At 38.1% G+C, this 14,354-nt stretch overlaps 1 protein-coding gene across 1 annotated transcript in view; it reads right to left on the bottom strand.

The window, feature by feature from the left end:
* The window catches only part of GRIN3A (glutamate ionotropic receptor NMDA type subunit 3A), a 74,618-nt gene that overhangs the window by 27,202 nt on the left and 33,062 nt on the right, over positions 1-14,354 (bottom strand). The window contains exon 3 of the mRNA XM_062599621.1: positions 9,820-10,867. Coding sequence (XP_062455605.1) covers positions 9,820-10,867 — 1,048 coding nt within the window. The remainder of the gene's footprint in view (positions 1-9,819; positions 10,868-14,354) is intronic.

Raw genomic sequence — 14,354 nt, 5'->3', positions numbered from 1 at the left:
GTGGAAATTTGTATCAGTTACTCTTCTGTATTAGTTACTCTTCTGAGTAACTAATGTTTGTATGTGCATGTCAATGAATGGGGAAAAATGCATATGGAGCAGGTGGTGGTAATGCCTCCACTGTATTCCTGGCAACTTGAATAGAAACTAGTTACTCAAGCAGGAGATGCTATGCTGTCTCAAGACTACCTAATAGATGAAGCACTGCTGGGTCTCCATATAGAATCACAGAATCATAGAATCAGTGAGGTTGGAAGGGACCTCTGGAGGTCATCTAGTCCAGCCCCTCTGGTCAAGCAGGGTCACCTAGAGCATGTCAGACAGGGTTGCATCCAGGCAAGCCTTGAATATCTCCAGGGAAGGAGACTCTACACATGATAGGGCTTGTTCTCAAGGATGAATAAACTAGGGCACCTGCTGAAATGTAGTCTGGCTTTGCTTCCTTCTGCTTGTGTGGAGTCTGAGCTTGCAAGGAACTGTGAAGATGAAAGCAAGATTCAACACTGAGCAATTTTTACTAAAGTCAAAATATGGCTAATTTGTATAAGCAGTGAGATTAATGTACCTATTAGTGATTTAAATCTAGCAAATGCTTTCCCAATAGTTGACTTCTGGGATATGCCTCACTGAATGTGCTTCAAATAATGTTTTGTGCACCTTAGCTGGTTGGAGGAGAAATGCTTCTGGAACTTGATTTCTAATCTGCTGCTCAAATCATTAAAATGATTTCATCATTCATTCAGTTAGCCTTTCCCTTCCAAAAATACATGACCTTCCATTTCCATGAATTATTTGATGATGGAAATGAGAAAAGGGCTACCTTTCAGTGGAGCTGCAGTGCCAGTGACTGCATCCTGAAGTGACTCCTGCAGAGTTAACAAGAATTCAGCTTTTACCACCATCTACAATACTGCTTTTTAATTTTAATAGGGCATAAAAAGGAGAACAGTGGCTGAAGTAACTTTCATAACTTTTCCAACAACTCCTGAGGAAAAAAATATTATGGAAAAATTTCTGCAGCTGCATCACAAAATATTGCTTTTTACATGCTATAACACCAAGTGTAGCACTTAAGGGACATCTCATACAGTAACAGAATTGCTATTAATGACAACACAGTTTTTGCCAGTTGCTTCAGAATCTTGAAAAAAACATTCACTTTCAACTATTGATTTCTAGAGGGTGGTGACATTAAGTGTTTGGCTCTGCTATGAAGAATTGGCATGCTTTTAGAGATCTACTGTTTTGCAATGAGTCTTCCATCCTTGGCATACAAAGCAATAGTATTTTATCTTGCCTTATACAGCTAATACATTTAAGTGGTTGTTTAGCTGCTAATAGATTTGTCCTGAGCCACTGATAAAACAGGTAGAGTTGCCAATACTGAACTAAGTTTCAGAGGGAAAACAAAACAAAACAAAATCCAACAATATAGAACTCTTTTCAGGGGCTTTCCCCAATTTAATCTATAAAGGTTTTTGAAAATTGACTTCAGTGACTATTTATGGAGTGGGGAGGGAGATGAAAGAAAGCAAAATTTATTCATAGTGAAATACATGAATTTCAAATTTCAGAAGATGAAAATTCACAACTGAACTGAATGTGGAGGTTTTGTTCAGAGTTTATCCCATGCATCCAGGATTGGAATGTGGAGGCGTTTCCAGGGTCCCCAGGAGTTGGTGCATGCCAGATAGATCTGAAAGCTCACCTTTGCTTCTCTGTTTCAAAAAGTGTCAGTGGAACTGACTCTTGGCTTGCCAGGGAAATGTCAGACATTTTCTTAAAATCCCACCACTTTGAATCCAAGCCAAGCAGATTATTAGCTGTCATATATCTTTACAGCCGCATTGAGGTCTATGGGCAGCTTTAATCTGGAAACCAATGCACAGCCCAGTGCTGAGAATTTATTTTCCTCTATCTTAATGCGAGTATATAAGAAAATAAAGCGATATTTAGGCCTCTGTTTAAAAACATGAAGTCTCTTTACCGACACTCCAGTGTGAGTGCTAAGAATTAATTATAAGAACTGCTTTATTCCTGTGTGTGCTGCAAAAATTTTATTGCTAAGGGGTAAAACTATTCTAGGTCAGGTGTTAATTTTTCTAAATTGCTCTGCTGGTTAGGTTGCTAAACAGTGCCTTAGAGCAAAAAGCTCCACAAGACCAAAAATCTTGAGAAAAGTAGTGTAAGGGTGCATTTATCTCTCCTCAACAACACTAAAAGTTTCCTGGACAGAGAGATCTTTGAGCTGGGATTTATTCCGCTGGATTGCAAAGCCGAGAACTGCAAGATACTAAGTATAAACAGTTGTAGGCAAAGTAGGCAGATTTAGGGAGAAAAAGAAAGGAATGTGATTCTCAGTGGGCAATAGATCACCGGTTCTTGTTGTACCTTAGCACAAAGCAGCCATAAAAATGTTCTTGATAGAGCCACTTACCTACTGCATTCTTTTTCTTCCTACCTGTAAAACAGGGCTAACAGTGCTCTGAGATAAATGAAGTCTTTTTCAAATCGGGAGTGAAGGAAGAGAGCTGTTTAGCTTAAAACATACATAAGCTGCTAAAATGACAAGGGAATTTGCTGGTGGAACAATCCCTCTCTGCTTTCCATCTGAGATCTCAGGTCTTCTGAGGAAAAGGCAGAGAAGAATTTTCTCTAAAACCAGTTAGATGGTGGAGGGGGAAACCTAATGTTATAGTAACATATAGTGTAGGCAGCTTCCTTGACACCTTGACACCAAATGTTTTGAAATAATCTCCTTTCAGAACATCCTACAAACTTCTGCTCCAGCTATTGCTAGTTCAATAGGGCCATGCTGCCAACCCTTGGCTGTACGGCATTTTTCTTCCTTGCCTTCCTCACCTGGTTAAATGATACACAATTCAGTTAGAGACCATGCTTGCACCAGTATCCAGAAAATGTGGATTCAAACGGATTTAAAACTCTTGGCCACTTTTCCTGTTCAGAAGATCATGGAGATAGGTAGGGGAACGGGGGGAGGTTCACATTAGTGTAGAACCAGGTACAACAGGAATCTGTTAAGTACAATCCTCTGAGGTGGCTCTATCTAAAGCTGTGGGGCAAGGATAGCGCTCTGTGTTTTCCAGGAAAGGAAAAGACAAACAGTTTCATGTTGCAAATAGGTTACTATTTATTAGGATGAAAATAATGTATTTAACATGTTGTCCTGAGGGACATTAGAGCTTTTTAGTTGCAGACTGTGGAACTTCACATCAGCATGATCCTGATTTTTCAAATAAGTTATCTGCCACTGGCTTTTGCTTGAAAAGCATCAAATGAAGATGAAGGGTAGGGACTTTGCACCAGTGTTCCTTAGCTGCTGATAGATTCAAACTTGTAACTAAATGTTATTTGTGTGCTTTTGGAATTAGTCTTAAACATAGTGAATCACGTGTTAAGCACAAAGCTTAAAAGAAAAATAATGGGCTCATTTATATGACTTGACCTCTTGCACAAAGATGGAGAAACTGTATTTGACTGTACCTGGTATTTGGACAGATCTTATTGTACTCAATGAAAACTCCATTTTTCCAGAGGGCTTGACCTCTCTGCACCCCAAACTCCAGCAGTGCTGCAGCTCACTGAGGACTTAAATCATCAGAAAGCTGAGCCAGGCTAGTATCTGGGTGTATGTTTGTTGATCACAATAGTTATGACCTTTGTGAACAACAACAAATTTCCTTAATGCTACTAAGTCAGCTCTACAATGCTCTTCCATATGTCAGAGGATAAGTTCAACATTATTCACATTCTTCTTTATCTGCTCCTCTCTGCCAGTTACTCCAGCAACACCTCTTCTCATATTGTCTACTTGCATTACTTCTTGCAAGGCTGAACTTCATCTGCGATGAAGTTACTACTTCTGGTGGTCATTTTTAATAATACGATATATAGGTGTATTGCACTCAAGAATAAAAAAAACAGATGTGGAGACAGCTGGAAAAATATTAAAACACATTAATTCCTTCTGGTGCTGAAAGAACAACCTGCCTGACCTACACTAAATGCAATGAAGACAGCAGGATTTCTCCCCTCCTCCCCTGGCCCCTACATGCTTTAGATCAAACAATTAGCGTAGTAGGGTAAAGAGCTGCTAAAACAGTAGGTTACAGCACAAGCCATTTTCTGCAGATGAAGACCTGGAGCAGCAAGAGATAATATGTAAAGATACCAAAAGCATGATCGTCAGCAGGAAGGCACTAAAACTTGCATCTCTGTGGAAAAGGAAATTAGATTTGGAGAACAGTGGAGTGAACTGTGATAAGATGGATATCAGAATGATAAAAATCCAACTAGTCAGATTCTGAGCCTCCAACACAACTACTGTAAAAGAAAGCCTTAATGAGGTGATGGGAAAGCTAAACAAGTCAGTGCTTTCACCTCTGTAAGTTGCAAAGTCTGTTCTTTTTTCTGCCACTTCAGTTTAATGCTTAATTTCTCTTTTGTTTTAATTTTTTTCCACTTTGGTCTACAAGAGATTAAAGCTCTCTTATGTTCAAATCTTTCAGCAACTCATTAATATTCAGTACTAATTAGCAGGCTGTGACGCTGTAAGTCACGACCTGCCTGTGTCCAATAAAGCCCCGCAGAGAAATGTATGTACTATAGGTATTACAGCCAATTTCTTGTAACTGTAAAAAAAGGAATCCTGTAGATCCTGTGCAAAATCCCATTAGGGCAATGAGAAGATTCCTGCTAAGCTCAGTGAGCTTGTTGCTTGGATTTTGACATACAATTTAATGCATATAATGCATATTTAAGTACATGTTATTAAATTATATATATTTAATATAGAAGTGCAAGTAGTGCTCCTTATAATGACTCATCATAGCTTGTTGCACTGAAAGACCACAGCATGAAATAGGTACAGCTACCATTTCAACTTTGAAAGGCTTTTTCTTCATTATAATAGTAAAAACACTTCTCTCTCTCCTTTTTTTTTTTTTTTTTTTTTTTTTTCCAGGAGGAAACTTTATCAATAAACACACAAAAGTTAGTGTTGCAGTCTAAAGCTCATTGAACTGGAGAGAAAAGCTCATTAAACTCAGTGGTATTTGCATCATGCATTTGACTATAAAAAAGGCCTGTGAGTGAGCTTGACCTTTCATTTTCTGTGATTTGGTATTGCTGAAGCTGATCTGCAGTTATCTTCCAGCTGATATTCTTGAAATGTTTTAATACTGTATGTACATTAAAGAGGAAGTTTTTAATTGACATAGTCATGCCCATAAAGCCTCTAAATTAATGATGTTTTCATAAATCAGAAGTAAGAATTTGCAGCATCACATTTTAAAGAAATATGACATACTAAAGAATTTATTTTAATGTGAAAGAAATAAAATTCCAAGTGATTGTAAGGATTGAAATCCTGAACAAGAAAATCTCAGTTAGAAGCATCTTTTTTGAATTTGATTAGTTTTGTAATAAAAAAGAAGAACAGAACATAAGAGCTGGCATTCCTGTGGCATTCATGCATGGTGGACAGAATTAGGCATTATCAGGGAATAGCCTGAGTGATCTCATCCTGAAGTAATTGTCTTAAAGGGAGGAATCACAGCCAGATGTGCCTACCCCTCCCAACTAATCACAAAAGCATATTAGACTGAGAAAATCATACGTAAATGTTCTATTGGAGACAGGTAAAGCATGGCGAGATAAGGCAGTGAAATTGCTGATGGCGGGATACATAGGCCTAGCTCTTTTCATTAAATGGATCTCAGTAGGATCAGTATTTATTGTCAAAAAACAATGTGGAGAGCACTTTTGCCAGGTTCAAGGGGTGTTCTGAAGGCAAAATGATCCAGAAAAAAATAAAATATAACCATAGAAAATTAACACACATCGATACTAAAGCAGCTCTTAAAGATGGCAAAGAAAAGCTGACAGCTGTCACAGCAGTGATGATGAAGGATTTTACACTTGAAAAGCTCATTATGTTGAAAAATTACACTTTCAGCAGAAAAAAAGGCCAGGTGTTGGACCACCTGCTGGAAAATCTGTCCAGCTCTTCAGTTTCTGCTGTTGTATTCTCTTCTCTTGGCATATTAGAATTGTACCTTCTGTCCTTCCGCAATTATTTTGCCTCAAATAATATGCCTACTCAATAAGCTCCTGATTTTACTGGTGTGTCTAAAACATATGATCTCCCAAGAGAGGCCTGAAAGAAAAGTCTCTACTTTAAAAAACTTGTTGCTGAGCAAACCCACTCCCTAGAAAGATCCTGTAATCTAGGATCTTTTTTTTATTATTATTTTTAATTAATAATGAAGAATTTCACTAGATCAAAGTCTCAGATTGCAAGCTTTTGGGAAAAGGTAAGCAGTGAGACTACTCATGTAATTCAAAATAATCTCTTATTTTTCCTTTCTATGGAACTGAGACCTCTATCAATTACACACAGATGGTATCACTTTATGGAAAAGACATTGGAAACTAAAAGTAAAATACGCAGACTTGTCACAAGACTGGCTAAAAGAGGCAATAGCTGTAAAGGTATATGATTCTGAAGTAGAATGGTAGTAAATTCTCCTTTTTGCCTATTATCACACCCCTCCTCTGCTCACCCCGTGCATACAAGACTGTGTACCCAGCCTGCTGCTGCAGATCTGTAGTGTAATCACCACCTGCCAGGCAGGAGACAGACAGTAGTGGCTCGCTGTCTTGGGCTCGGTTACCCGGCCCCATGTGAGTACCTAAGTGCTGCTTTAGCGTCAGCTCTGATTTGAGAAGTGGCTTATTCTGAGCTAGTCTTGCCACCACGAAAATGTGCATCAGCCTGCATGAAGGATATAAGCAGCCCTTTCAAAGACAGCAGCTTTCTGAACTAGGACTGAGCACTGTGTTATCACCAAGGTACTAAGGACCTATAAAATAAACAACGTGATAAGCTGGTTTGGGAGACCTCAGGAACCATGCCAGCTGTTTCAGTAGTATTTGGCCTACTGGCCATTAAAGGTCAGTAGGACAAATTATCAGATCAGTTCAAAAGTAGTATGCTGGTTGGTGTGCTTGTAGGTGGAATTACTGACTTTGCAAATAATCAGCTTTCACAGAAGAGCATCTACTCCTCCAAATAGCCTGACTAAGAAGAGTACTGGAAATTTTTTGTGCCTCAAAAGATATGACATTAAATGAAGAATTCAAATAAGCTTCTGGGATTCAGAAAAGAGAAGAGATATAAGGAACACGAGATAATACACACACAATGTTTTTTCCCTATCATCTGCAAACAAGCTTTGACAGTTATCTGTCACTTCAGCTGAGGGAATCCGGACATTTCTTCAACTTTTATGTGAGTAAACATCACATTCATGCTGTGGCTATCCTCTTACGCTTAAACAGCAGTCTAAATACGCTCAAGTGAATGTTGCTTTCCCAAAAGCCGTGTTTCCACTGGGAAGAGCTTATGGTCTAAAATGTGAAAGAAGACACAAAAGACTAAAAAATGGAGGAGGGAAAAATGCCATGGCCCAAAACTGTCCTTTGCTTAGAAGAGTAGAATTTTAAGGTGTCAGGACATTGCTTTAATATTTTCACAACATGCCGCATGTGGATATGTTGCTGCTTCTACTATAAAAAAGTCACCTGAAATGTAAGCAGAATGGTACTTTCCCAGAGCTTTATAAGTCAGGCACACTGCTGAGGCTGTCCGCCTCTGAGATGTGAGCTTCCTTGCTTTACCCTATGGTGAGACTGAATGGAGATCCTTTAGTTCAGTACTGATGACTGTGGTGAGGAGAACTGGAAGCAGCCAGTGCTGAGGAAATTATATAGAAATTTTTTCTACTCTCAGCATTGTCAGAGGGATGTTTTGGGCTGAAAATCTAGTAAATGGGACAGCCAGCTTTAATGGACACCACAAAAATTTGGTTTTAGTGACTTACTCTCATTAAGATACTGTCGAGGCCTAAATAAAAAAACACACTTAAAGCTGCCCCAAACCAAGACCTATTTCAACAACTTGATTCTTCTGCCTTCTATTGTTTTCCTTTTCTGCTCTGATTAATAATTCTTGCCTCACTGGCCACTCCTCCTTTCAGCAACAACCTGGTATTTCAATAAATCATTATTCTACTTCTACATTGTTAATGCAGTTTAAAGTCTAATTGAGAGATCTCTAATTCCACATTACAATTTTCTGTGTGATTTGAGTTTGTAATCCAACTCCTCTCCTTCTGATTTCTGATAAAAATGTTGTGCCTTCAAGTATCCAGCAACATGGAAGGACCAAGAGTCCTTTGCTGAGCCTTGCTGAGCAACTGCTAAAGCAACGCTTGGTTACTTAGGGATTGCCGTGATAACATGCCTCTTTGTAGTAAGGAAGGTACTATTTATTCAGGCTATAAATAGTCCCCATCTTTTCTTTTTCTTTCTTTTCTTTTCTTTTTTCTTTTTTTTCTTTTCTTTTTTTTAAGTAGAAGAGAGAGCACAGATACTATTGGGCAACAGTGACTTTAAATACCAGGTTTCTAATCTTGAAAAAAAACTTTCTGATTTTTCTCAACCTGCATTTTCTTCCTAACTGTTTGCAAGCTCAGAAGAGATTTACTGTTTGTGGCTGCCAGCCTGAAGAAATTAGATGTGTCTTCCATCACCTCAAGAAGGTTGCTGACCTATTTTGGGCTTTGTATTTTAAATAAACTTCAGAAGAACAGTACAAGGACATATTTGTCTAGAGAGCAGCAGGAGAATGTTTAAAAATGCATTAATATTAAAAAGATTATTTTTGCATCCTGTTGCTATACTTTTGAAAAAAAAATCTCCACTACTGAAAGAGGTAAATAGATCTCACATAAAATCTGTAAATCATGTAAAAATAAGTAACTAAAGCACTGCATGAATCTCTACAACTGGTGTGCCACTTACACTTCCTAAACCTAAGCCTCAAAATGTAGAGACGTTTTTGAAAAAATAGAGCTCAAGTTCTGCGTGAGAGGCAGTTAGTACATGTTCAGCTATAACTATTCCTATAGAGGAAGAATTCTGAGGCAGATGTATGAATGAAATATACGAAACTCTTCCTGCAGTTCACATTACAGCAGGCCATTCTTTTCCACAGAGTTTACTTCATCTAATTTCCACACTGTAAATTGGTAGCTACCTCTAGGTTGAGCCCAACATACTCCATGAAGCAGTGAAGTGGCTACATAGGAAGTGCTACTAACTCCACTAATTTAATGGGATCATTGAGGCTATTAAGCCCAAGCCATGAGTAATGAGTGTTTCAGTTCAGGACTAAGACCTGTGTTTGTAGTATCTGATACTAGAGTATCAGATAAGGTGATCACTCAGTGAGTATCACTATGATATTGAGTACTCACTATCAGTGAGTATCACTGTGAGTTGATTCTTTTTTTCTGGTTACCTCATAAAATAATTAGAAAATTCTACCTAGAATATCTGTGGTTATAGCTTCATAATTCAGTTTTGTCTGGCTAGATCTCAGGATGACTCAAGTCATCTAACTGATTCAAATGAGAGCCAAGAAGATCTCAGAATTGAAACCTAATCCCTAATCTTCATACAGAAGCCACTTGTCATTTGAAATGGGCAAATCCAAATCTTTGACCCTTCACCTCCCCCAAGATTTTTACACTTTGAAAAGTAGAGCTGCTTAAAGATCCTGTCACTGAACTTTTCCACAAAGCATAGGCAGACAATAACTAATTGTAGCACTACTTAAATTTTGCAGACAAATTACTTTCTGATTTTATCAAAAAAACCCACATAAATCTTGCAGGATTGAATTTTGACTGAGAAGAAGAAAATGATGAGTTAATAACAGTAGACATGCATTACCTTTGGGTCATGTATTCCAGAAAGCTCTTCATAGATCTTCTCTCCTACCATGACAGCAGCTAGGTTGGCTGTATATGTGGACAAACAAAACAGACAGAAAATAGCCCAGAGATTCATTAAAAACCTTCCAGTCCAGCACTTGGGGGGTTTGATGGCAGCTGTTCTTCCAAACAGGATTGCATAACAGACATTCAGGGCTGAAGAGAAGGAAAAGACTTTGTTTCTATTCCTTCCCTTGGGTGTCATCCCAAAAGGACTTTTCCATTCATATAAGGTGAGGAAGATAGCTGTAATGTGGAGAGCCACAAATATTCCCAACCACATAGTCCAGTGAAGTGGCCACATAAAGGCTCCAATAGGAGCTGCTGTGTCTCTGGTCCTCACTAGGATGCCCAAACTGGTTGAAAAGAAAGGGCTGGTGAAATCAATCACTTGGCTGCGGGCAGTATTGATGCTAAATGATGTCACTGCCATGTGAGCTGTTCCAGCAAGAAGGTCTCCCACTAGGCCTGTCCAGTGGCTGTTCTTCCAGGCACCATATTTTCCATCACCAACAATGTACAAATCAAAATCAAAGTTCATATCCTCAGCCAGCTTCTCCAGTAGGTCAATGCAGTAGCCGTAGCAGCACTTCTTGAGCTCAACAGGGACAGTGTCATTCCCTCCTTGAAGAGTTTCAAACAGGTTGTCCAACACGGCTGAATCATTTGTCATAGGATCCAGGCACAGCTGTCCTGCTGGGCAAAGACCTTCATCATCTACATCTCTTGTAAAGACAAATGGATGCTCAATCAGAGTTACCACTCTGAGGTGCAGCCGGGCAGGATGTTGCATGTGATTTTTATGTCTCTGGGCCTGTTCTGGCCATATACCATAGTCCATAATTATCTTTCCTTCCTGCCAGCTCCCCAGACGAGTCCACATTGGGTTCCCGACAGAGTCATGCTGCAGATTCCAGATGAAGAAGTTGTTTTCTGAGCTGACAATGGAAGAGCCTTTCACCTTTATGTGGCCACTGAGACCTTCAAAAGTTGTGTTGGCTAAAAACCTGTCGGAGGGAGAAAGTAGAGGAATCAAAAGCAGATCACTGAAGCTGTATGCTACAGAGGACACAATGGTTTTGAGTTTAAAGAACGAAAGCAGGAGATCTGGATGAACGTTTAGACCTGCCATAGCTTTCCTTTGGCGTGATCAGCTAGCCACTTAATTTATTACTAAAATACTTGTGAATGTTCTCTCTCTGTGAATCTTATATAATGCAGATGGAAATTCTTCAGGAAGGATATTCTTTTTACTTATCAGAAAAAGTGAGTGAGGGAATACTATTTTTTTTCCATTAACTTTGTCTAATAAATAAGTAAGTAAAGTATAGGTTAATTCTAAAGTGAACTCAATAGATCTGCAGTCATTCTTCTAGATAAAAATATGTATGAAAATGGGAGAATAGAAATGATGTTTGAAATATTCTTCCAAGGAAAAGTCTATACTCTCTGTAGGATGTAGCTTATGTAAGAGATGCTACTGAAGAGCTGTCAACAGCTTTCAAACACTCTGAAGTGAACAAATCTGCTTTTTAAAATGCAAGTTTAGCACTGTTAAATCACTGTTAGCCACTTCAGCATGAAGAAATGGTCTCAGTTAAAGATGGTTGTTCCAGAAGAGTCAGTTTTTCTTAAAAATAAAAAAAAGTTTATTAAAGTGTCTACAAAACTACTTTTTTTAAAAAAAAGCATTGGGCTTTTATATCAGTCTGGCAAAGTTTGCTAATACTTATCCTCCCCTGGAGTAGAATTCAACTTGTGATAACAATCATTATACAAAATGCTAAAATGCCATGGACAAAGGAGCAGGGATCTGAGTATGAAATAAGTGTGGTAAAGAGAAAAATCTTTTTTTGAGGAAGCATAAGGATCATCTCTGTTAATAAGGAAGGTGCTATGCATTTTGGAAGGCTTCAGAGGGCCTCTAGTAGAGAAGGTTTTGTAGGATGATTCCAATAAAAATGATTGAGTTTTATTGCTGCTAATATGGTGTAAAATAAAAAACAGGCACATACTTTTCAGCAAGAGGCATTCAGGAGACAGACTATTTATTTAGCTGTTGTAGTAGAATATAACACGTCACATTAGTCCTGAGAATTGGATGGAAGTAAGTATTGAAATAGGTATAAAGACGGTAACTGTCATTTTAGCCTCAATGGGTAAAACATAAACTGTAAGTAGTCTTAAATATTTATCAATAGCTAGAGTGGAAAAAATTGCCTTAAATTGATTTGGAAAGGGCAAATACACAGCAAGTGTGTGTGCATGCACACTTTTGTCTGGTCTTCACCTTTTATTATCTTTTGATGTGTTCTGGTGGACTATGAGCACTTAAAACTCCTAACTGCATAGTCAGATCAATTTGTTGTCCCCAGTAAAGGTCAAATTTATGATACTAGATGAGACTGTTTCTGTTTTGATTTTGTGCGTGACCTTTTTTGGAAATGGCTACAAATCCTTCTCAGGCAGTCCAGTTTGTGTGTGTTGTGTTTGGAGAAAGATGATGCAATTAGTATGGTCAAAATCAATTGATCTGTATGCATCCCACTTCTGCATGAGAATTATGCCTAAAAATGCACATACGTGTTTGTATATGGGACTGATACACATAAATGTGCATCATATTTTCCAAATGTGCCTTTACCTATATAAGCTAATTCTAATCTAATCTATCCAATCCAATACTATGGCAAAGACCTAATTAAATTAAAATCTCATCTAATACTATCTAATTGATACTATAACTTATTAATCAATGGTGTTTACTGTTGATTGACTAATGCTCTCCTCCCACCTTGTGTTTTTTATATATTTTGATGGTGTATGTTTGCATGTGTGTTTGTGTATGTAAATGTAATCAACACACCATTTCTAGGGGAAGATAATCCTAGGAATTAAAGATGGTGTCCATAAGTTTATGTGTTTTTTATCTGTCTTCTTCATTTTTGTAAAAAATGATACTACTTCTTCCCTACAAACCTTGCTGGGTTTATATGCTGAGATCATCACTACTATAAAAACAGTATAACCATTGAATGTGTAGATGTGTCTGTGTGTGAAATTTTTCAAGAAAAGCTAAGTGTGAAAAACAGTGTTTGCAGTTCAGAAAATGCCAGAATTAAGAGAGTCAAATCCCAAGATGGAATAAATCAGCAGAGCTCTGATTTCTACAATTTCTACTACAACAAAACTCGGATATTAGAGTGTTACAAACCAGGCATTTTGAGAGTAGATGAAACCACAGAATAATGCATTGGATTTATTTTCAACAGGTAGAATGAGAACAGTGAAATTTATGCACTGTGTTCCCTGACTTTCTCTGTAGAAATAAGTGTGCCCATGAGAGTGAATCAAACCCTCCGTACCTGTCCTGTGGCTGAATTGTATTAGAAGCATTTACCTTAGAGATTTAGTAGCACTTAAATGTATGACTCTGCTACCTTACCAAGGTAGTGGCTCACTTTTATAGATGATTTGCATGTTCTATATTTTTGGTAGCGACAGAGTATAAATCAAAATAAATGAAGGGAACCATGTGAGAGATGCATTTTAACAACACTTTGTTATATATGCGGATGATTGTGGCTGCTAATCATTTGGCTATGCTGTATGCAGCACTAGTGAAACTTGTGACAGAGGCTTCATGGAAAAGCTGCCTTATTCAATAATTTTCAGAAACAGGTAAGAGGGTCTAACTACACTGTTTAAGCCAGGAGTCTCCAGTGTGAATTCTTTGGGAATTATAGGTGCTGAGTATCACATAGACACATTGGCAGTATCTGAATTTGTTCTTTTCAGCATGGTTACTGACAGATCTGTATGGAAAGACCATGTGTACAAGTGTCAGAAGGTAAAAGGCTATATCCTCTGGTTAGGTAGCTGATTTAATTTCCTTTTGGTTATGTCAATATTATTGACCTGGAGATCAGACCAACAGGCCATGACAGCTGATATTAAAGCTTTGCCAGCATTACCTCAATTTGACCAATGATGACGAGTTCAAACTGTGCCATTTGCTCTTTCCAGCTTTATTCCTGTTTTTAATGTGTGTTCTTGTAAAAACTGCTTATTAAAGCTTTAGCAGTTCTTCCATATCCTGGCAGAGATATCTCTGTGGTACTTTTGAGAATGATTTAGCTGAAAGATTTCATTTTCTTTCAAGCTTGATGGCTTGGTTATTCCCTCTCTTTCTTGAACAGTTTATAAGAAGCAAAAACCAGAATGCGCAGTCAGTCAAATAGCAAACTGCTGATGTTACCCAAGAAGCAGAGCTATAAGACTAGAGGACTTTAATAATCTAATGCCTTGTTCTAGCAATGAGGATGCTCCCCCGAGCAGACTTAAACAGATCAGGGATCTGACCTCATCATAAAAGGAATTAATAAAGATGGAGCATTACAACAGCCTAATCTTCAAATGTATTTTTTAAAAAAAATTCTTTGTCATGAGCAGGATCTTCCTGTTTATAATTGTTATTCTGCACTTGGGTGCCAT

This window comes from Rhea pennata, chromosome Z (genome assembly GCF_028389875.1).
Source record: "Rhea pennata isolate bPtePen1 chromosome Z, bPtePen1.pri, whole genome shotgun sequence".
In the NCBI taxonomy this organism is placed as follows: Eukaryota; Metazoa; Chordata; class Aves; order Rheiformes; family Rheidae; genus Rhea; species Rhea pennata.
This window is presented reverse-complemented; position numbering and strand designations above follow the sequence as displayed.